The 21,683-nt window shown below is 36.8% G+C and overlaps 2 protein-coding genes across 2 annotated transcripts; one reads left to right on the plus strand and one right to left on the minus strand.

The window, feature by feature from the left end:
* Nucleotides 1–387: 387 nt before the first annotated feature.
* SEPP1 (selenoprotein P, plasma, 1) lies at nt 388–5,879 on the plus strand. The gene is given in 4 exon segments (XM_010286549.1): nt 388–581; nt 2,348–2,560; nt 4,207–4,324; nt 5,232–5,879. Coding segments are annotated over 4 exon segments (1,170 nt in total). The 5' UTR covers nt 388–390.
* Nucleotides 5,880–7,092: 1,213 nt separating this feature from the next.
* CCDC152 (coiled-coil domain containing 152) lies at nt 7,093–19,943 on the minus strand. Its single transcript, XM_010286550.1, has 8 exons — nt 19,857–19,943; nt 18,879–18,984; nt 10,979–11,047; nt 9,872–9,936; nt 9,573–9,675; nt 8,737–8,864; nt 7,732–7,818; nt 7,093–7,215 (listed from the first exon to the last, which is right to left on the minus strand). Exons 1-8 carry the CDS (start codon nt 19,941–19,943, stop codon nt 7,093–7,095), a joined length of 768 nt encoding a protein of 255 aa, XP_010284852.1.
* Between the last annotated feature and the right edge of the window lie 1,740 nt (nt 19,944–21,683).

A 21,683-nucleotide genomic window follows, 5' to 3' on the forward strand; every position in this document is an offset into this window, starting at 1 on the left:
ACAACTGATTTCAAAACACAAGAAATGAGGCCACTTTAAAATCACTGAAGTGTTAAAAACAGTCAAAAAGAAATTACAGAGAGGAAGGAACAACCTAGTCTGATTAGTAGCATTAGAAGAAAATCCAGTTATTCTGAACACTTATTTTCAGCTCTTTACATACAACAACAAAAAAAACACTGCCTGTTTATTATAGGGGAACTCCACTGCAAAATGAAATAAATATGATGGAGTAGTAAACAAGCTCAAATTTATTCTCACGGTTTTGTTTTGTTTTTTAAACTGAATGGAGCCAATATCCTTCTGTTATAGGAATTTCGGAGTCTGAACTCTGTTTAGGCATTGGTCTAATTTTGTTTATTTCCCTCTCCTTTCAGATAAAGCCCAGCCATGTGGGCAGGGCTGGGGCTAGTTCTGGCTGTCTGTCTCCTCCCTGGAGGAGGGACAGAGATCCAGAACTGCAGGGAGCCCCCAGAATGGCGTATTGGGGAGGAGAACCCGATGCTGAACTCTAGGGGCTCGGTGACGGTGGTGGCACTCCTCCAAGCTAGCTGATACTTGTGCCTGCTGCAGGCTTCCAGGTAAGCGTAAATCTCTTTCATGGTTTTTGTTAAAATATCACTGGTCAGTTTTTTTTAATGCCATCTGAGGATAGTACCTGTGGCCAACTACAGATGCACTGAATGAACTTCCGCTTGCTCAAATGCTGCCATCCCAGCTGGCATGTGTGAGCCAGTGACCAGGTTAACTCTCAGGAGATGTTGTGTTCTGTGCCAGTGGCTCAGATTCTTTCTCTCTTAGTACTAACTGACAGATCATCTTCTCCAGATTGCATTAACAACGATCAACATAACATTGATGACATCCAAAGCGCATGAAAACCCAACAGAAACAGTTCCGCAAGAGCTATGCTTCAGTTAGCAACAAACGATTATTGTAGCAAAGACGGTACATTAAGCCGAGAAACATCATAACTCTCTAGAGTTATGGCTAGAACACCTGAAACAGAGCTGTGATCACTCATTTCTTATGTAAGATCTGTAGGGGAAAAGATGTATCAAAATAGTGCTTTTGATGTGCTTTCCCAGCCCCTGTTCAGAGGTCCTAGGTAAAAAAAAAAACAAAACAACAAACTCCAGAAGGCAGAGACCATCCTTTCAAAATATGGATGAGGGAATCATCAGTGTTACATTTTCGTACGAGACCTGGGACATTGGTGGTCTGGTTTCTAGAACCTACTTCTGTGCAAATAATTAGATATCATGACAGTAACAGCAGCAAGAGAATAATTTTGAGCTGACCCAAACAGGAATTGCATATAGCCCTTACCTTGGATTCATTTAGTGATTGTGAAATGATTTTGGTTTAAAAATTCATAGTGCTGGTTTCAGAGCTTGATCATAATCACTGTAGTAACATCTTAGTTTCCTCCTGTAGGCTGTGTAACTTCATATTATAATAGTCTTTGCAAGTTTTTTAAGCACTGGATTTGAAAAAATGGTGGTAAATATCTGGCTCTATCAAAGTCAAAAGTGGGCTTTGTTGTTGACTTTCAAGGTATCTGCGTTTGATTCTGTACATTTTAGAAAGGTTTTAAAGAATCTTTCAAGCTCTAGACTATTTCTTGAAACTGAAGAAACTGTATGAGTTTCCTAGAGCAACTCAAGAGGAATGACATAAATTAAATGGAAAAAAACCCCACGCACATTGCACAGCAAGAAAGCAGCTTCCTGTATGATAGAGCAAAGAAGGACTGTTGTGATGGGATGCCAAAGGTGAAAACTAGTAACTGCTGGCCGTGTCATGGACACATTCTGTAGCCATCCTTTTGACCCAGTAGTATCTCTTTTCTGGCTTTTATAGAAAACAACCATGTCAAGACAAGAGGCTGTTGGCCTTTTACTGCAGGTTTGCTTTCTTGATTATTCATCTTCCTGCTGTATTTACTCTATGCATTCTTTAATGAACTATGTGACCAAAACCTCAGCGTTTAGATAAAGACATCAGATAAACTTACTGTGTTAGACCATGAAGTGTGTGAAAACTGAAATAAAAACAACACTGAATTCAGCTGGAAAACAGATGTCTGCCTTATTTACTTCTGCTTACAAGGACAGGAACCATGGCATATTAGCTATTGTAGGGTCTAGCTTGGTGACAGTATAGTTGATAGTCATGGCAAATAGCAAGAATGTTTTAATAGTGTTAGACTGTTGCCATTAAAACTGGGAGAAAATAACATTCACTGTAGTAAAAGAAAGATGGAGCATATTAAATTCTGTTGTATGTGGCAGACCTTATGATTACCTAATGATTTATGGTCTTGCTTCTTTACATTCTTCACTAGATTGGAGGACCTGCGAGTGAAGTTACAGAATGAAGGACTGGTCAATATCTCATATGTAGTTGTTAACCATCAGGGAACTTCTTCCCAGAGGAAATTTCACCTACTGAAGGAAAGTGTTTCAGACTATATTACTGTCTACCAGCAAGATGAACAGCAAGCTGATGTCTGGACTACCTTAAATGGAAACAAAGATGACTTTCTCATCTATGACAGGTCTGTGTTTAGAGGGGAACAAAGGAAAATATCTGCGTGTATTTAGAGTAACACTTTGTAAATCTCTGTATTATTTCATTGATTTTCAAGTAACCTGATTACCTCACAACAAAGACATCATAATCAACTTCTAAGTTGCACTAAGTAAAGCACTGGCACTTTTACTGGAAAAAGGAAGCTACAAAAGAAAAGTCTGCTTTTGCTTAAGTAAGTTTGGGATAAATAAATGTTTCTTCATAATTATTGTGGATTTAGATTAATATAACTGAGTGTAGAATTTGATAGCGTGATAGTGGTCTTACACTGTTGTTATTTTCGAACAACTTCATTACATCCAGGCATGTGAAAGTAGAATCAAACGAGGAAAGATACGTGAGTTCTCATGAAGACATTTTGACCGACGTTGTTGAAAAAGCCATGTAGTCATATGGAAAAATTAGTCTTTAGATGAAACTTAAAACTTTGGAAGAAAATAGCTTTTTTTATCATAGGATTCTGGGCCATGTATCTTTTGGCTGAACAAGTAATAACTCTTCAATTGAAATCCTGATTTTTCGGGTTTGATGCGACGGAAATTATTTGATAAGTCTTGCACTTCTAGCATGTCCACCCTAATTACTGTTACATTCCTGTAACGGACATTCTCAGTTCATACTAAAATACAATTAAGTGTAATAAAGAATTAGAAAGTTCCTTAATTTTTTTTCAGTAATGATGTGATGAAATTGCGTGAACTGGCTAAATTAGGCTCATGGGATGAAACTAGCACTGGAATGATCTTTAGAAACTGACTGCATGTTGCAGCAGCAAATAGACCGAAGTATGGAAGGCGGCTGTCGTATGACAGACAAACAGAACAAGGCTGCATGTAGTCTGTGGAGACGCCCCAAAGCTGACGGCTTGCCCACAGCATTTGAAAGGTTGAACAGTTTTGTGCTGTTGACACACAGGATACACCTACGCTGTGAATTGGTTTGGCACTAGTCTGGCCATGATCCATTATGGTTCTAGGAATGTATGTCCTTACTGTGCCTCTACTGCCAATGAAGTCTTTGCCTTTTGCTGGTCCTAGATGTACAGTGCACACTTGTAGGGAGCCAAGGCTGGAGGACCACGTGTTGACATTGCAGGTGGGGTACTTAATGAGGTGCCCTTGTGTATGAGTTACACATTTACTCCAGCTCCTCTGAATGTACTAGTCGTGTAGCCAAGTGTGTACCAGAACACTGGAGTACAGACGTGGGGCAAATAGGCACCATAAAAATGCTGTCAGGCACACTAAGTAACACAGATGCATCACAATGCACATTCCTATCAGAAGGCGTGTTACGTTGCATTAAAACATCCTTGGTAAGGATGCAACAACCATATGGCAATTTGTACCACTCTGCAAACAGCCCTTCTCATTAGCAAGACAGGTAATGAGTGTACTTTTGCTAGTCTAAGTGCCGCTAAACTAGAGGCTTCTGACGGTAGAGTTACAATGTCAGCCAGAAATCATGCTTTACATTACTGACCAATGCAATTGAGTGGGCAAATGTTCATAAGGCAGATACTGTTTTTGCCTGTAAGCTCCTTGAACAGAAACGTTCTCCATGGGAGTATAGTTTATATGTATGTAACCACAGAGTTTTTTCTCTCCTTAGATGCGGCCGTCTAGTGTATCATCTGGGTCTGCCTTATTCCTTCCTGTCCTTTCAATATGTAGCAGAATCTATTAAGATTGCATACTGTGAAAACAAGTGTGGAAACTGCTCTTACATGGTATTTCCTTGTTTCATTCTACGTATACTAGGAAAGGAAACTGGATTTGACTGGTACTTAAAAAAAAAAAAAAAAATTACTTCAGTGTGATTAATCCAAAAAGACATGATTAAGAATCTGTGCATTTCATGTGTCTTGACAGAGAGCTTATAAGCATTTTTTCAAAGTGAATTATATCTAATTTGTAATAAAATGATGATCTAAATTCCTGCCCTTGATAGAAATGTAAAAAATTTTCAGAAATCTAATTGCAGTCTTGGAGGCTGATTCTGTTTCTGGAGGTACATACAGCTAGTGAGCATTTAGCTACTCTAGTTTTTGGGGATGGGTAGGTACTTAAATAGTTTTGGTTGATTTTTTTTAAACCTGGGCATCAAATCTGAGCCATGTTACTGTTCCTTTTAGTTTACATTTAAACACAGTATAGAACTGTTAACTTTAAATAAGTGATAATACAATGTCACAATTTATTGTAACCATTCTAAAGGAAGGGTGGCTTTGTTTTACATATAACTAAAGATCAGAACTAGTTTAAGGATTTCCAAGAAATGTACATACATAGTCATGAAAGTTCAATGAGAAGCAGCATAATTTTTGATTGCATCATAGTTTTCCAGCTAAATGCAAGCCTCAGGCAGGTCAGGTGTGGCATCCCAGAAGAAGAATACTTTTTATTAGCAATTACTTGAATTATAATTCCTAAAAGTTTACATTAAGAGCCCTGTCTAGTTATCAGTGGTGTTGTAAAACAAGTTTTTTGATATAGTCATCTCTTTCTTCAGCAAAGTAGCACAAACCATTTAAAACTGTGTTTCAGGTTCTGCAAAAATATTAAGATAATTAGTATTTTACATGTGGTTTAATTAAAAATAATGCCTTGTATTCAATGCAAGCTTCTGTTTTGCAGGAACCTGATATTGATGGTATATGTGAAAACATCACCAAAAAAGCAGATGAAAAGCTAGCAGAGGTAGAACCCAAACCAACCGGTCAACATTCACATCACCACAGCCTGCACAGACACAGACACCACCACCACCATCACGAGAGCAGCCGTCATTCCAAAAATGAGAATCATCAGTCTCCTTCTGAAACCCAAAGACATCATCCCCACAGCAGTCGGCGTCATAGAGTTTTTGGCCATAACACACATGATCAGACAGGTAGTCATGAACAGGTAGACATTGGTCCTCCAGGGGAAAGTGTGGAAATGACACAAGATAAAAAGCTATGAAAAAAAGGGAAGAACAGCTGTAAAAACCAGTTAACTTGACATTGGCAGACAGCATCAGACTCAGCTTCTAGTAACTGATGCTGTCATTGTCGACACCTTTTGTTTGAAGAGCTAGGAAATTCTGTCACTTGACAGTGTCGTGGAGCACTTCCAAGTTCTTGCAGGTGACATGGTCAGCTGTCAGCAGAGGACATCACTGAATCTTGACAGTGACGTCTGCTCACTGCTGCCTGACAGTCACCAGCAGCAGGAGCAACTGAAACTAGTGACACCTGACAGTGACAGGAAAAGGCAAGAAACTGAGCCTGAAAAACAAATTAAGCACCTTAAAAATGCAAGGGAGTCCTACTACCTAAATTCATACAGTTGCGAGAGTGGAAAAGTTAACAGATCAGGTGTTTTTATTGCCCCCATTTAAAAATTACAGTAAGACAGGTGTGTAGAGTTAAAATACTGCGAAGTAATAAAGCACTGCTCTTAAGATTACACAATACCTGTCAAATTCCATCAGTGAAAAGCTTCATAATTTAAAGGAATTTAATTGACCCGCAGTTTGTTTTTCAGTTGCACTGGGAAGGTGTCTGCATTCTTGATTAATTTGTCTTTCTTGTTTCTCTTCTAACATTCTGCTTGCATTTGTGAGGACAGGAGCATAAACTATGACCTAGGGGTTCCTGTCTGATGTTTTGCAATCAAGAACAGAAGATAAACAAAAGAGATTCTTTAATCGTTTTTTATTAAGAAGGAATATCTTCAAAAGGGTTTTTTGCTAACGTAGGGATACAAATTATGTACAAGAAAAGCTTATTCCTGAGCAAAGTGCAGAAATAACTTTTTATCTCAAATGTAAGATACAGGCAGTAATTGCAGTATTTTAACGTAACAGATTTATATGCTTAAATTTTGTGGCTTAGATATGGTATGAGGGTCCATTAATACATACTACTACAGCTTGTAAAATCCCACTAAATCAGTAAGATCGTGCTAAAAGTGAACAGCAGTGTTAACAACTCTTCATGCAGAATCAGTATCAAAAAGAGAGAGGAGCAGAACAAATTTAACTTGGTTTTCTGTTTATCTTTGTTTGTAACAGTGCTGAATTTGATAAATCTGTATTGATTAGTAAGATAACATACCACTTAAACTTGTATAACTTTTCTGGCTGTAGCTTAGCATTCCTAACCTTTCATTAACTCAGTTGAAGTAAAAATATAGTTGTTTGAAGGATTCCTGGATGAAGAATATTCAAGAAATGAAAACTGCTTTCAAAGTGTACACCATAATTAATGAGGGTTTAATAGGGAAATTATCACTCCTACAAAACCTGAATCTTTTTATTGTGAATGCTGATTAGCAAAGAAAGTAGCCCTGAATATATACAGAATGCATGCCTGTAGAATATTTGACAACAGCGTTTTCAATAAAACATACTCTGTATTTCTTCATATGTTGTTTTTTACTTTCAGGTGCACAGTTTGAAATACAGTTTCTATTTCTCATTGTATGCACTACTGAAGTACTTCATGACAGTTACTCAAAATCGCCTCCGTTTGAAGTGCAGATCTTGGCCTTTACCAAGACGTTGCTCCAAGTCTCTTACAGTGTTTCGAAGAGTTTGAATTTCATTGTTTTTTTCCTCTTGGAGATGCTGCAGCTTCTGTAAAAATGCAAGCAAAAGCTTAATTGTTAAACATCACATAGAATTATCTAAAAATACAATATGCTATTACTAATGAGAAATATTCTAAGAATATTCTTCTCAGTCTTTTGTATTACAAAATTACAAAGATGACTTCCCCAGGAACCCTATTTTTGTGACATCCCGAAGTCCCAAGCCTACAAAACCAGTAATGCACATATATAATATATATCACAGTCATTTATGTCTGTTCTATCTTAAGTTCCCAGGTTAACAATTCTGTACTAAAACCACTTCACATGTGGGATTTCTTTTTTTGTTGAACCCCAGCTATAGCAACACCAGTGCAAAGAGACGTGAAAGTAGTTGTCTAGAGATGGGAGGGATGTGTGGGAGAGTAAAATGGACCCATAAGGCACGAAATGCCACTCTACCCCACTCCCCCATGCCCCAAGTTTTGTTGCAGAACTGCTGTTTGAAACGGGCAGTAACAGGATTTAGTATCTGCAGACGACAAGCAATTAAAGCACATACCCTTCGATAGATACTTTGTGGTAAGACAGAAGCATCTGAAAATGATCTTGCTGTTCTATTCTGAACTCTTGCTAGTTTAGCATTGAACTGAAAGAACCAGGATAGGGTAAAACATTAAGAACCCACAGTGAAAAAAGTATGTTAAATAATACAAGTATAATTTTCACTTTTTTTTACAATTAGATTTTGTACCTGAAGGTAATAATAGCAAGCTTATCTACTATTTAATCAATGAAGGTACTTAAGTTTATTTTAAAAAGAATGCAATTACAAGTTATGTTTCTTTAAAGAAAAGCCTCAAAAGATTGCAAAAAGTAAACAGCACAAATACGGTAAACCAAATAGACGTAGATGAACAAGATGACTACTTGAAAAAATCTGTATGCTCCACAGCCACAAGGACGAGAAAATGCAGAGGATGCAAAAACCTCTGAAACCATCACCCCTCCCTCACATTCCAAGGATAACTCAGCCCAAATACTTTCACACCTTGTTTCTTTCTTGATATGTGAAAGGTTTGAACTATTTCCTTAATTGTTTCTGTAATGAGCGTGGCTTAAAACCTGAGCCATGAAATACATGTTGAATTATGTGACTCAAATCTCTGCAGAATTGGAAGTCTAAGCCCTTGGAAGTTTATAAAAGATGATACATCTTCCCAGCATTCAGAAATTAAAAAAAATAAAAACAAGCAGAAAACATTTTTAATGTTTTTATAGCTCAAAAACTAGCAAAATTTTCAAAATAATTTCATTTAAAACAAGAACACAGCAAAGTTCAGTCCCTCTATACAGCAGATGGAACTCAATTCCTAAGCAGAAGCGAGTCAGATACCATTATAGAAGGGAGCATATGATACTGATCTTTGTAAAGACAATTGTTTTTTAAGTTTCCTAGATTCCATCATATTATTTTGTTAAGCACTAATTAACATTTTTCACTACACAGTCTCTTCTAAGTTTACCCAATGTCCAATTATCTTTAACTGAGCTTTGTAATGCATACCTCTATCTGCAGTTTAATTATTTCATTCTGCTTCTCTTCATTTTGAATTTTCAGCTGTCTAGTTAGTTCTAGTATTTCCAGATCTTTTTTCTCTTTCTGTTCTCTATACTCCACTTCTTTTACTTCAACTAGTAACGCAGTAACACCAAATATGATGATTATAAAAGTTGTTTAGATGGAAAAGTAACATAATTTCCCAACTATTAAAACTTCTTGAACAGCAGGTCAATATTTCACAGGTAACAATTTTATGCAAGCAAAAACCATACTTTAAAACTATGTGAAAACCAACCTGTCCCATCCCAGTAAGATGGAGTCTCTTTAAAGAAACACCATATTTTACAAAGACTTGTCTGGCTTTTTTCATCTAAGTGGATGACCAAGAAATCCTACTCTTCAAAGCTATGCCAGTAATGGAAAAAAATTAAAATGGAAATTCATTTTTTCTTGTTGAAGTATTATTTATGTATGAAACTAATATCCTCCTCTCCGGAGTATAGCTGGAACACTCTTAAGAGCAGTCTAGCTTACAGTTCAAAGCAGTTTTCCAGTCAACACTGAACCCAAAATTTCATTCCTTCACATTTTTAGGTTCAAGTTCCCAGTGTCTGTTCTACCTGCTTGGGAATTTCTGCTCATCCTGTGTTGCTGTACTATGCTTTGCTGCCACTGTCTACTCTCTTGAGCAAAGATAACATTCAGTTACCGTCCACTTCTAGCTTTCATATGTTTCTACTAAGAAGCGGAACTTGCACTTACCCTAGGTGAAGTATAGCTCCTACTGATTACAAAATGCTTTACCCAATGGTCTAGCATTCAGTCTTCAGTGGACTTACGTTTTTTTCTTATATCACAATTCAACTGTGTTATTTCTAATTTGTGGTCTTCCTCTTTGTTTTTAATTTCTATCACAAGTTTCTCAATCTGATCTTTATATTCCTGAAAATGTAAAAAGCTTCATAAAAATGAAGGTTTCTGTGCTTTTAGCCTTCTGCAAAGCAATACAGTCACGTAAAAATGTACAGTACTCTATAATTCAGTACTTGTTTTATCCTTGATAAAGAAGATGTATGAACTGCTACAATAGAGATGAAGTATTATTCCCCTACCTAAAGAATGATCATTTGTGACGTACCTGTTCACAAGCCTTTAATTTCTCTTCCAAGATGTGGATGGTACCTTTCAGTCTGTCATTTTCATCTATGTAAATAAAAAACTATCTGATACACTAAAAAGTATACTTTGACAGCATTATTAGCATGAAAGCAGAATAAGAAAATCACTTTCATGTTTCGACTTGTATGAACTTTAAGTAACTTTTTTGTAGACATGATAATCATCATTTACAGAACTACATAATCTGTCTCCCATTTTTTTAACAAGAAAATTCATAGTTTAATCATAACATTTGCCTGCTGTTACTGCTTTGAACTGTCCTTAGCCTTCTGATAACTGATGCATTCATGAAAATTTAAATGCAAAGTTCTTTGGCTTAGAAAATAAAATATTACTATCAATCATGGCTACAACAGTTTCAAATTGGAAGATGCAACTTTTTAAGTACTTGTTTGCCCAAAACTAGAAAGTAGTAACTCAAAATAAAAATCTAGAAAAAGCAGATAATGCTTTTTTTAATTATTAAAAGTCACTTTGAGTACTAAAAGCAGCCATGTTTCTAATTTTTAGAGGTTTATTAATATTTATGCTAACATACCTTGAGCACACAACGGGTATAAAATTAACTACATGGTACACAGCTAAACTGTTGTATAGCAAATATTTACATATTTTATTTTAAAATAGCAATGAGTAATTGTCAAGTATTTATGGATAACAGCCACATTTCAATAACATTACACTGAGGATTAAGACTCTTTGGTTTGACAAAGTGATAAAAACTACAGTCCAACAGTTGAATGTTACTGTCTCACTTTTTGTAAAGTTGTCTGTGCTATGCTGAAAAAAATTTAAAGCCCAACTATTGATTAAAAAACCTCACTGAGGCAGAACTTCTTTTACATGTGGATTCTAAGTAGGATAATAGCAATAGACATTCATTAAGCATATAGACCACCAAAATTTATGCAAGATTGATGTTAGATATTTTTTCCTTTCTGTTTGGCTGCCAATGAGTTTCTCTCTCTGAAAAAAACAGTAAATATAAACAAAGAAAATCAAATGCCTGCTCACGGTGAATTACAGTACAGTAGTACAGTGTATATAAGAACATTTTTGCTCTTACCTTTCATGTTGCATTGGTTTTCAATGGTTTGTGTTAGACCCTTTATCACATTCTGTAGAGTAGTACATTCTAAAAGAAATTAAAAAGCCAGTATTTAAAAATAATTTCTTGACAATTTTAATTTTCTATTTTGTTTATAATCTTTTCTCAAATATTTTATAATCATCTGGATTAAATACTAGTCTAAGTCTTCTTACTGACTATAGAAATAACTCAGATTATTATTAGTTACTGCTTAATTTTAACTTCTAGTTTGATAATAGGTTAAAAACAATTTCATCAAGCAATGCAAACAATTTCGTAAAACTATCACATTTTTATTTCTAGCCAGATGTTACTGTTTTGTGGGGAATAATGGAAGTTTTCCATATCAGTATTTCAGCAATTTGATGTAATTAATGAAATGGAGGCTTACTTTCCTGACATTTTTGCCAAGATTCTTTTTAACAAGACCAACAGTATCCACTCATTGCAGTTCTCACCCCCTTTTTATTGCATATTAACATTCATCTTGTGTTTCAACATAAACTTAGATTCAGAATATGCTACTATGTCCCCATTATGTCATTTTAAACAAAATAATCATGTGTGTGTAGGTATATACATGCAACTTGTTATCATTTTACATATTTGTGTTTCATAATCTTATTTTTAATTGTATTTTTAATATTTGAACACCATATGGACTGCCTGTAATATAACATCTGGTTTTCATTAAATACTATTTTTATCCCCTATGTTCCTTATAACCTTATCAGTAAAGTTACAAAACATTCACAGACTAGGGACACTAAAACTGAGATTGCTTACTCTTAAAACCTTTCTTTCTATTTCCAGAGTACCACTGCATTTCTTAAGTGGCTTTTACTTTCCCCAACAGATAAAGTATGCTAAATACAGTTACTCATCTCATAAAACCAATGCACTGTTGAAAACAGTAGATCATATAATTAAAGACTACATGACAAATAATAGAGTCAGGATGATGAATTAAGATCCCAGCTCAGAGATTCAGTTTTCCCCTCAATCTTCTTGACCGTTAGTCTCTTCTTCCACCAAGTCCAACTTTCATGCAGCCAAGTACGTTAGCGAGCTGCATTCTCCCATTCCATGCTTCCAAAAAACAGCAGAGGGAGCACAAGCAGCACAGAAACATTGACTGCCCTCAATTCCTACACTGGATCAAAAGCATTTGTGGAAAAATCCTATTCAACGTCAGAAGCACTAGGTTAGTGTAGCCATTTGTACCAACTAGTTCTACTACAAATTTTCTCCCATTTGAAAAATGTGGGGAAATAAACCCAACTGCTTGTAATTCATGCACAAATTGGAAAGACATCTACGCATTTGAGTAGCAATAGGCCAGCAGCTACTCTTGCAATGAATCACAGCTATTTAACTGTGCAAGCCACTGTTTTGTCCAGTGCCAAGAATATCTGCTTGTCTTTCTTATCTTTAAAGGATGTATCTCGGCAAATACCTTATGTAATTACAGTTGTGACTGGAAAAAATTGCTGGGAACCCACAAGTTTTGCTTGCCTACTTTAAGGAAGAAAAAGCAAAATTTTGCTAAACGGTAGCAGCTTTGTGGATCACTGGTATACCATCTGTTATGGATTCTGTGTAGTTCCTTCCCTGTAAAGAATACTCCCTACATGCAGAAAGACTGAACAGCGTTAAGTGCTCTTTTTCCATGTTTAATGTCTATCATTTACTGCAGTTCCTTCCATCTGCATTTATAATTGAAGCTACTGGCTTTTTTTTTTTTAATAGGGTAATTACATCAATCACTTTTTCCCTTAAACACCTTTGAAACACTGTCAAAAAATATGCAGTCCTGAAGATGCTAAATAGAGCCACCTTAAGTGTTCCATAGACAATAATGTGATTGCTTTCTTTTTAAAAAGTGCAGTAGATTTTAGAATCTATTGCAGAATTGTAGCCTGTACCACAACCATTTAGTCACCACAGAAAAGGTTTAGGAGCAGAAAACAAGAGTGCCAGACTTGCATCTGTCTTAAGTGGATCTGCAATGATTTACACTAAACAAAAACTGAATCTCACCTTTATTTAGCAACGAACATAACAAAACAAAGCTTATTTATGATCTTTCAGAACATGTATACACTTGCCCAGTTGCTCATCTTTTCCCACCTTATCTTTGGTTCAAGAGTTTCACTCTCCTCTCTCCCCTGAGTTTTAGAAGTTTTCTTTCTTCCTTTGCATTTCCTTCAGACTTCCTAATCTGCTTTTATCTTAACAGTTCTAGAGAGAGACTTCCGGCAATCAAGGATATTAAGGAGCCCTCAGGTTCTCACACTTGTTGGAGATTTCTAAGGGTGTGAAATGCTATTCCTATTTTCTGTTTCTAATACTAACAAAGTTTTTCAGCCAGGATAAAATTCCACTTCCTCTGTCCCACCACCACTAGAAGCCACAAACCCTTCAGGGTAGGTGGAACAACAGCATTTCCTTCCATAGTGCTCTTTCTCTCTGCTCCTCTGCTGTAAGCAGCATGTTCACCTGGAATCATATGTGAACAATTCACCAGCACGTGGTCTCTCATCTTTTTTCCTTAGCTGTTCTGTGAACTGCTTTGTGGTCTACCTATAAGCCTTACGTTCTAAGGCTGAGTTGTTTACATATCCTGTAAATTAACTTGCTTTTGTGTTAAATTTGTCATAGGACAAACTTGAGAATGGTCTTCAACCTGAGAATATACATAAAGATTGGTATTGACACTGGTTCATCAAGAAATTGACACAGCCATCCAAACCCAGCAATTTCAGTTGCCTTTGGACTGATTCTTCTAAGTGATACTTTCAGGAAATGTGACTGAGCTGGGTTCTGGGAAGCAGCTTGGGACATAAGGCTAGGAGAAATATTTTATTCCAAGCCACAGTTGGCAGTATCACTGTATAAAAGCCATTCTCACAAATAGAGTCTGTGTGGTGGCTTGACACTGGTGGGACGACAGGTGCCACCAAGCTGCTCAATCACTCCCCTCCTCAGCCAGGATGGGGCAGGAGAAGTTAGGATGGAAAAAAATAACCAATCACGTGGGTCAAGGTAAAGGCAGTTTAATAAGCAGAAAGCAAAGGCTGCGCACAGAAACAAAAGAAAATAAAAAATTTACTCTCTACTTCCCATCAGCAGGTGATGCTCAGCCACTTCCCAGGAAGCAGGGCTTCAATACGCACAGCAGTTGCTCCTGAAGACAAACAGCAGAAAAAACGAATGCCCCCCCTTCCCCAGCTTTCTCTTCACTTTTATTGCTGAGATGACACCATATGGTATAGAATATCCCTTTGGCCAGTTTAGGTCAGCTGTCCTGGCTGTGTCCCCTCTCAAGATCTTGGCCACCCCCAGCCTACTGGGGGGGAGGGAGGAGAGAATGTTGGAGAGGCAGCCTTGATGCTGTGCCAGCACTGCCCAGCAGTAGACAAAACACTGGTGTGTTACCAACAGTGTTCCAGCTACCAGTACCAACCACAGCACTATGAGGGCTGCTATGGGGAAAACTAACTCCATCCCAGCCAGACCCAATACAGTCTGCTAGGATAACTGTTGCCAGAGTAAGAATGGAAATATCAACACCACATTTGGTCCCTTGCATCTTCTCCAGTGCTGCACAGAATACTTCTATAACCCCATCAATGATAAAAATTGTTTTTTTAATCCCACAGTGCTTTGACTTTCAAAAAGGTTTCACAAAGAATTGAACTAGAGATGCAACATTTTCAGTGCTCTGACTCTGAATACACAGTATGCTGTTACCCCTTCTGAAGGGTCAATATTGCAGGTGAGTATGATAAAGGTGCAAAGACCATTTCTATTCATTTCAAAAAGAAAAAGCAAATTTCTTTAGTAACATTACATACTTACTATAACTTACAATCACTACACCAACCGTAATGTCCTTTTGACATACTTTTAATGTTACAGACACTGCTGATTTCCAGTAACATGGTAACTGTGTATCTGAAGGTTCCTCTGACAGCGTCCACTGCAGATTATGGCAATTTGCTGCCCAAGATGTTTTGTGAAACTCTGCTTTCTGGTCACGATTAATGAATAGAGTTTAAAAATATAAACATATAAGCACTTCATGCCATGATACTTGTATTTACCTTATTGGTAAGCACGTCAATCTAACAGAACAGCCATGGTAACTGCTTAAATTTCTAAATATATTCCATCCCTTTGGCACCTCTCATTTACCTTTTACTTCCTTAACATCAAGTAGCTTTCAGAGCCACCTCTTGCATGTCCCACATTGTTCCAAGTTCCCGCTTTTCACTTTTGTCATTACTGGTACTAACAGCTCTGCAATCTCACTTACTCATTGACCATTATTATCGGCTTCCAACAGTTCTGCCTCCTATCGATATCTGTACTAATTTGTACAACTACCATGACTTCAATATTATGCAGATTTGTTTTTTTCTGACTAACTTCGCTGCTAAAACTTTAGTTCATATTTCATGCTGATTGCTCTGGTATTTTTACTTGGACTTCTGCCATCCACATGTTTTTTTTCCATCATGTGTTTCAAAACAGCTCCAGAGGTCATTCTCTTCAGTTATATCAGCATAACTATCTCCTCAAATCATTGCACTCGTCTCACTGAAGTGAGGCACTACTATTTACAAAGTTCAAATCTCTCTTCTGAATTTCATCTGTTTTCAGTCCACTCTACTTCCACAGTCACTGTTGCAGTCATCACAGCTGCTCTGATTTCCTGAGTTGTCTCTTTCACTTTCTCTGCTATCTTTTATCCCATAGGTTTTATGGTAAGAAAAAATTCTTATTTTTGTCCACCTTTTCCTTCCCCTTTTTTAAGTCTATTTCACAGAAACCCACTCCTCTCTCTTTTTGTCAATAATGAAGCCTCTTGATCTCTTTCTGAGTGACTGTCCTGCATTGTCTTTTGTGCTTAATAGAGAAACAAATGGCTCTGAGTCAGACCAAAGTTCCATCCAGTTCACTGTCAGACTTCACAACACCCAGCAGAAGATACTTCAGGAAAGAGGGAAAAAAGCTGGATAACCACTACCCTTTCAGCTTCCCAAACACAAAAATAAGGGAGACCTGAGTGAGAGGTACTCTGTGTTTAACAGATTTGTTAAGTTTTGTTACATCAATTTTTCTAATCTTTTTTAACTGTTCTGTACTTCTGTTATCCCCAAGCTTCTGTGGAACTGCTTTAACAACTTTAGTTTGTACCACATGAAAAAGTTCCTAATTTTATTTGCTTTAAATCAGTCAACAAGTTTGATTTCCATCTAGTTCTCTTATTAAACAGTCGATATTCATTCCTTAGTCACTTTCTCTATGCCATTCATAATTTTACAGCTGTGAGTCATACCAGCTCTATTCTTTCTCTTCAAGCTGAGAAGTTTCCAGTCAACTTAAGTCTTTCTTCAGATGTTCCAAAATTGTAACCAAACATCTGAGGGCCCCAAATGCATTCTCCCCCACCCACCTCCTGGGTGTTTGTCTGGGCTCTAGGCCAATTTAGAAAGAGTACAGCTGGTGACCTTGAAAAAAGCTGTTTGAAGAAAGCTGGAAGAAGGCTCAGAAATGGCTGCCCCTCCTTCCCTTGGGGGGGGCTTTTAAGATGAGGCCTTTGCCCTTGGCCTACCTTGAGCTACGCTGCAGCTGTGTTACAGCCATATATCGTGCAGACCTAGACTCTGGTCATGACCTAGGGAGTGGCTTCCTGGCTTGATTTCAGACCTGCCTCATCACTATGGACCTGCTAGGGATCAGTAGACCATGTCTGGCCCTTGTTACCATTTCTGGACCTGATCCTGACTCAATCTCCTGTCTTGACCTTGGACCTGCTCCATCACTATGTACTTGTTGGGTAATGTGGACTTTTGGCTGACCCTGGCAGCCCTCACTGGGCCAGCCCTGCATCGGTATGGTGGGAGTGGGTCTTGGCTGGTGAAGCCCCTACCTCTGTAGGCCTTGTTACATGATTGGTTCCCAATTCCCTGTCCCTTGCTCCTCCCTGACAATACCAAATCTTGCCTACTTCTGTGTTATCTTTTCTGCTACTGGTATGTCTATTTTGAAATGTGGGAACCAGAACATTACACGAAAATCACATACTTTACAGGAACATGGTGTATGTTTCTCTATTTCTTCCATAATCATGCCTATGACTGTATTTGCTTCTTTGATTACCAGTATTTTCAGAGAACTGTCCAGAAAGACACCAACATCTCTTTCCTGAGAAGCAGCTAACCAGAGCCAACCACTGTTTATATAAAATGCCTGCCATATGCATTGCTACTGGTTTTCATCTCCCCTTTTTATCACTTGTCATTCTGTATCATAAAATTCTTGGTGTAACTGCATAGATTAGCATCATTAGCAAAATTCATTCACTCAATAACTTTTACAATTAAGTTTGGATTACATTAAATTATTTAAGTCCCAGCGAAGACCTAAGTGAAAATGACTGACAATCTCACTCCAGCATGAAACAAAGTATATTCCTACCCTGTTCCCTAACTTTTAGCAAGTTGACTTGTCAGAGACCAAACTTCTACAAAAAGTTGCACCTTTCAGCCATTCTACTGACTACAGAAAAATAAGTAACCACAAATCTAGGCTAAGTACTAGAGACTATTTCTCTTTTCAAATACCCACCTGAAAAGACATACTTCTAAAACAAACAAAAATCTTAATGTAATAGTTTTGTCTTTATTCCTCCTTTAGTTGGCAACTTTTTTATTATGCAGAGCCTTAAAATTCCCATCTCTAAAACAGTAAATGCCATTTCATTATTTAGCTTCCACTGAACAGTTTGAATCCTTGTAATATTAATATAAACCATTATTATCATTCAAAACTATTTAACACCACAATGACATCTGCTATACAAAGGAAAAGAAATATGACCAAAATTCAAATCACATTAAAGCTGACAGGAACACAAGTGCAGCCTATGGAATAAACTTACAACAGTGGTATCAGCTTAACTGAACGTAACCTTGAAGGATTGTGTGCTATTCCTTACACTTTATAACTGAGTTGGAAATGCCACTGAGATAAAATGTTGGCAGTGACATTATAAACACAAAATGGGCTGTCACATTGTTTAATCACAGAATCATAGAATAGTTCGGGTTGGAAGGGACCTTAAAGGTCATCTATACCAACCAACATCTGCAACTAGATCAGGTTGCTCAGAGACCCATCCAACCTGACCTTCAATGTGTCCAGGGATGGGGCATCTACCACCTCTCCGGGAAAACTGTGCCAGTGTTTCACCACCCTCATTGTGAAAAATTTCTTCCTTAGACCTAGTCTCAGTCTGCCCTCTTTTACTTTAAAACCATTACCTTTTGTCCTCTTGCAACAGGCCCTGCTAAAAAGTCTGTCCTCATCGTTTTTCTAAGACCCCTTTAAGGACTGGAAGGCTGCAATGAGGTATCCCCAGAGCCTTCTCTTCTCCAGGCTAAACAACCCCAACTCTCTCAGCCTGTCCTCATAGAAGAGGTGTTCCATCCCTCTGATCATTGTTGTGGCCTCCTCTGGACCTGCTCCAACAGATCCATGTCTTTCCTGTGCTGAGGGCTCCAAAGCTGGATGCAGTTCTTCTTTCATAGGTACTGCATGCATTCAGTCTCTTAAAATGAATGGGTATTAACATCAACTGGAAAATAGTTACTTTAATGCAGTTCTTAAAATATGTTTGTGCGTAATAAAGTTATCTGGTTTATGCAAATGAGATGGATCCCATTACATGACCCAAGATTAAGCATTACTTTTTTTCACACAGTATCTTATCCTTGCTATTTTTTTTATATGACTGAAAATAATGGAAATATTTCTCAGAACTTCCTGAATATATGCAAAAGCCATATTATTTTTTTTTTTAAATTACCTTCTTTTACTGATTCCTCCTTTGATTGGCTTAATGTTAATAACCTGTTATGTTTTTCCAGCTGAAGAACCAGTAGGTTATTTGCTTCATTAATTTCTGATATTTTCTAGAAAAGTGGAAAAAGACTAAAGTTATATTAATACCTTTTGATTTAATTTTTAAATCCATTATACAGAAGAACGATGCTATACTTGAAAGCCTGTGCTATTGATAGTTTACCCTGCAGAACTAAAAATGCTAACTTACACCACTGGTTATAAACTGGTTTCTCTCAGTTATGTAGTCCACAGTCTGGATCAATCATCAGCAAGGTCCTTTCCACTGCTTTGCAATGCCCTTGCTGAGTACCAACATGAGTAATGGGTGTGAATACCAATTGTTAAATGTTTTTTCAAGAAGAAATGCTAAATTTACTTCAGGTGACCCTTTTATTTTATCTTGAGTATAGATGTACTGATCAGGATCAATCACCAGAGAGCTGGCCAATGTCGGTCTAAAAAGAAACACAGTACTGATTTTCGTCCATGGATCAACCTTTTAAGAACTGACATATATGTAAAACAAAGAGATCTCAATGCATATGGAACATAAGAACAGGTGCTCCTGCTATGGCAGTGACATTTTTCTAGAACAAGGAACAATTTCTGCAAATTGTGCATCAAAGTTGTATAATACCGTTATCTGCAACAGCAGCTTCTGATACAAAGGAACACTTCCACGCTTTTCCTGAGAAGCCAAAATTTGTGTCAGAACCATTAAAATTCTAGTACAGAAACAAAGGCTTCTCCAACTCCACAGAAGTCACTCATAACACTTTGCGATACAGTCAATACAAACACTTTCCAAACAAAGTTGGTATTACAAGGCATATTAATAAGCTGATACCACTTAGAAGAAATTTTCACTTGAAAAGCTTATTAAAATGTCACAAAATATTTATAGACAGCAGTTTCAACATTTTTTACCTTCTTCACTTACCTTTTCTATCTCTGAAAAGTTATCTAAAAGTTTATCAAGGTTCACCACACTGATTTTCTTCATAGTTTCTTCATGGCTGTGATTCATTTACTTCTAGACTGTGTAATCCAGTTGTCACGGTATATAAAAAAAATAGATCTATGAATTCATATATTTCTCATTCATACTATGTCGAAAGATTTGATATGCACAAACGTAAGCAGAACAAAGAAGCACTTTCTTTTTTAATTAAAACTATTTTTGCATGTGAAGCTAAATTTCAACTAACCTAAGATTTTGCATTTCTAGGAAATACAATGAATGCCAGAAAGCCCATGCAAAATCTGTCAAACCATTAGATGATATAGTTGAATGTGGAATTTTTTGCCGCAGTTAAAAAATAAACCTGAATAGACTTCCATAGATACAATGACCCAATTTTACCTTAATATATTAGTGGTCTGCACATAGGATGCTTTTAAATCATATGACTAATTTCTCTTTAGATATGCTGCTAAAACAGACTGGTCTTCCTCTCCTCTTCTTTAAGGCGTAGGAAATTCAATCAATTGAAACAATTACTCATTCTCTACTGTGTGTATTTTAGAGGCAACAAATGAAATTTTGTTAAGTTTGATTAATTTAAAAAATGTTACTTAAGTAAATGATATTTTACCAGGCACACATTAATGCAGGATCTAGACTTTTTACCTGTGTAGATGCTCTAAAACTACTCAGGCTTTCAGTGATGAGACACTGCAGCACATAAACTTTACCGTGTGAGTAGAAAGACAGTATTTTGAAAAGCACCCATATAATTCCAGATTATTAACACAGTTCCTATTTCTAGTAGAAATTCTACTTACAGAATCTTCAACATACATTTGCACTATGGAACTGAAAGACACAATATGAATACTTCCAAAAATACTGAAACGATCTCTGAACAACAGGCTCCATGAAAACAAAAAATCCAATACCAGATGAACCATGTATTTCAGACATAATCATTACTTATATGTGGTAAGATATGAAATGTGTTTTCACATATAACAAAAATTTGCAATGATAGAGATGAACCAGAAGTTAGAAAGCGTGCACTACCCAGAAACTGAATAGGTTTCTGTCAGACATACTTACAGTGAAGTTAGGTAGAAACAGACACGTAAATGAACAACTACTAAGCAGGAACCAAAATTACATAACAATTATTTTCTCAGTCATTCAATATTTACAAGTCTTTACATGTATGTAACTTTCTTAACAAAGCAGTTAAAGATATTGGCTCTGTGTTTAATACTAATTTTTCTCTTGTACCCACTGTTTCCTCAGAAGGCCTAAACTAATTCATTAGCTAAAGCTAATTAACTTTTTTTTAATTCAACAATTTTTAAGGATATATGTACCATTAAAGAACTAATGCTTCTAAGTTAAATTAGTGATATTTTACTAAGTTAGCAATCTTAATGACTTCTGTTAGAACAATGCAATGATCTGTCAAAATGGAGTTTAAAGTATTTATTCAGAACATTAAATTTTGTAAATCAATTACATATCTTAATATTCTATTCATTGAAAACCTAAAACCTATGAATGCCAAGCCCTGATCTTTCCACTCCTTATCACGGGCAGTATCTTATCTGTTTGTCAATCACTGTTTCTTTTCATCATGCTTTTAAAACTGTGGTTTACTCTCTAAATTTTGACTGAGGATGGGAGTTCAGGGAGCTGCCATGTTGTGTGCTGCTTTATGTGTTTCCTTATTCCATGGCATCATTTGTTTTCTCAGACGACAGGATGTGCTCAGCACTTGGCTGCATTAGGCAACAGTGCCACTGGGAATAAAAC

This window comes from Phaethon lepturus, unplaced genomic scaffold (assembly GCF_000687285.1).
Source record: "Phaethon lepturus isolate BGI_N335 unplaced genomic scaffold, ASM68728v1 scaffold35234, whole genome shotgun sequence".
Lineage (NCBI taxonomy): Eukaryota > Metazoa > Chordata > Aves > Phaethontiformes > Phaethontidae > Phaethon > Phaethon lepturus.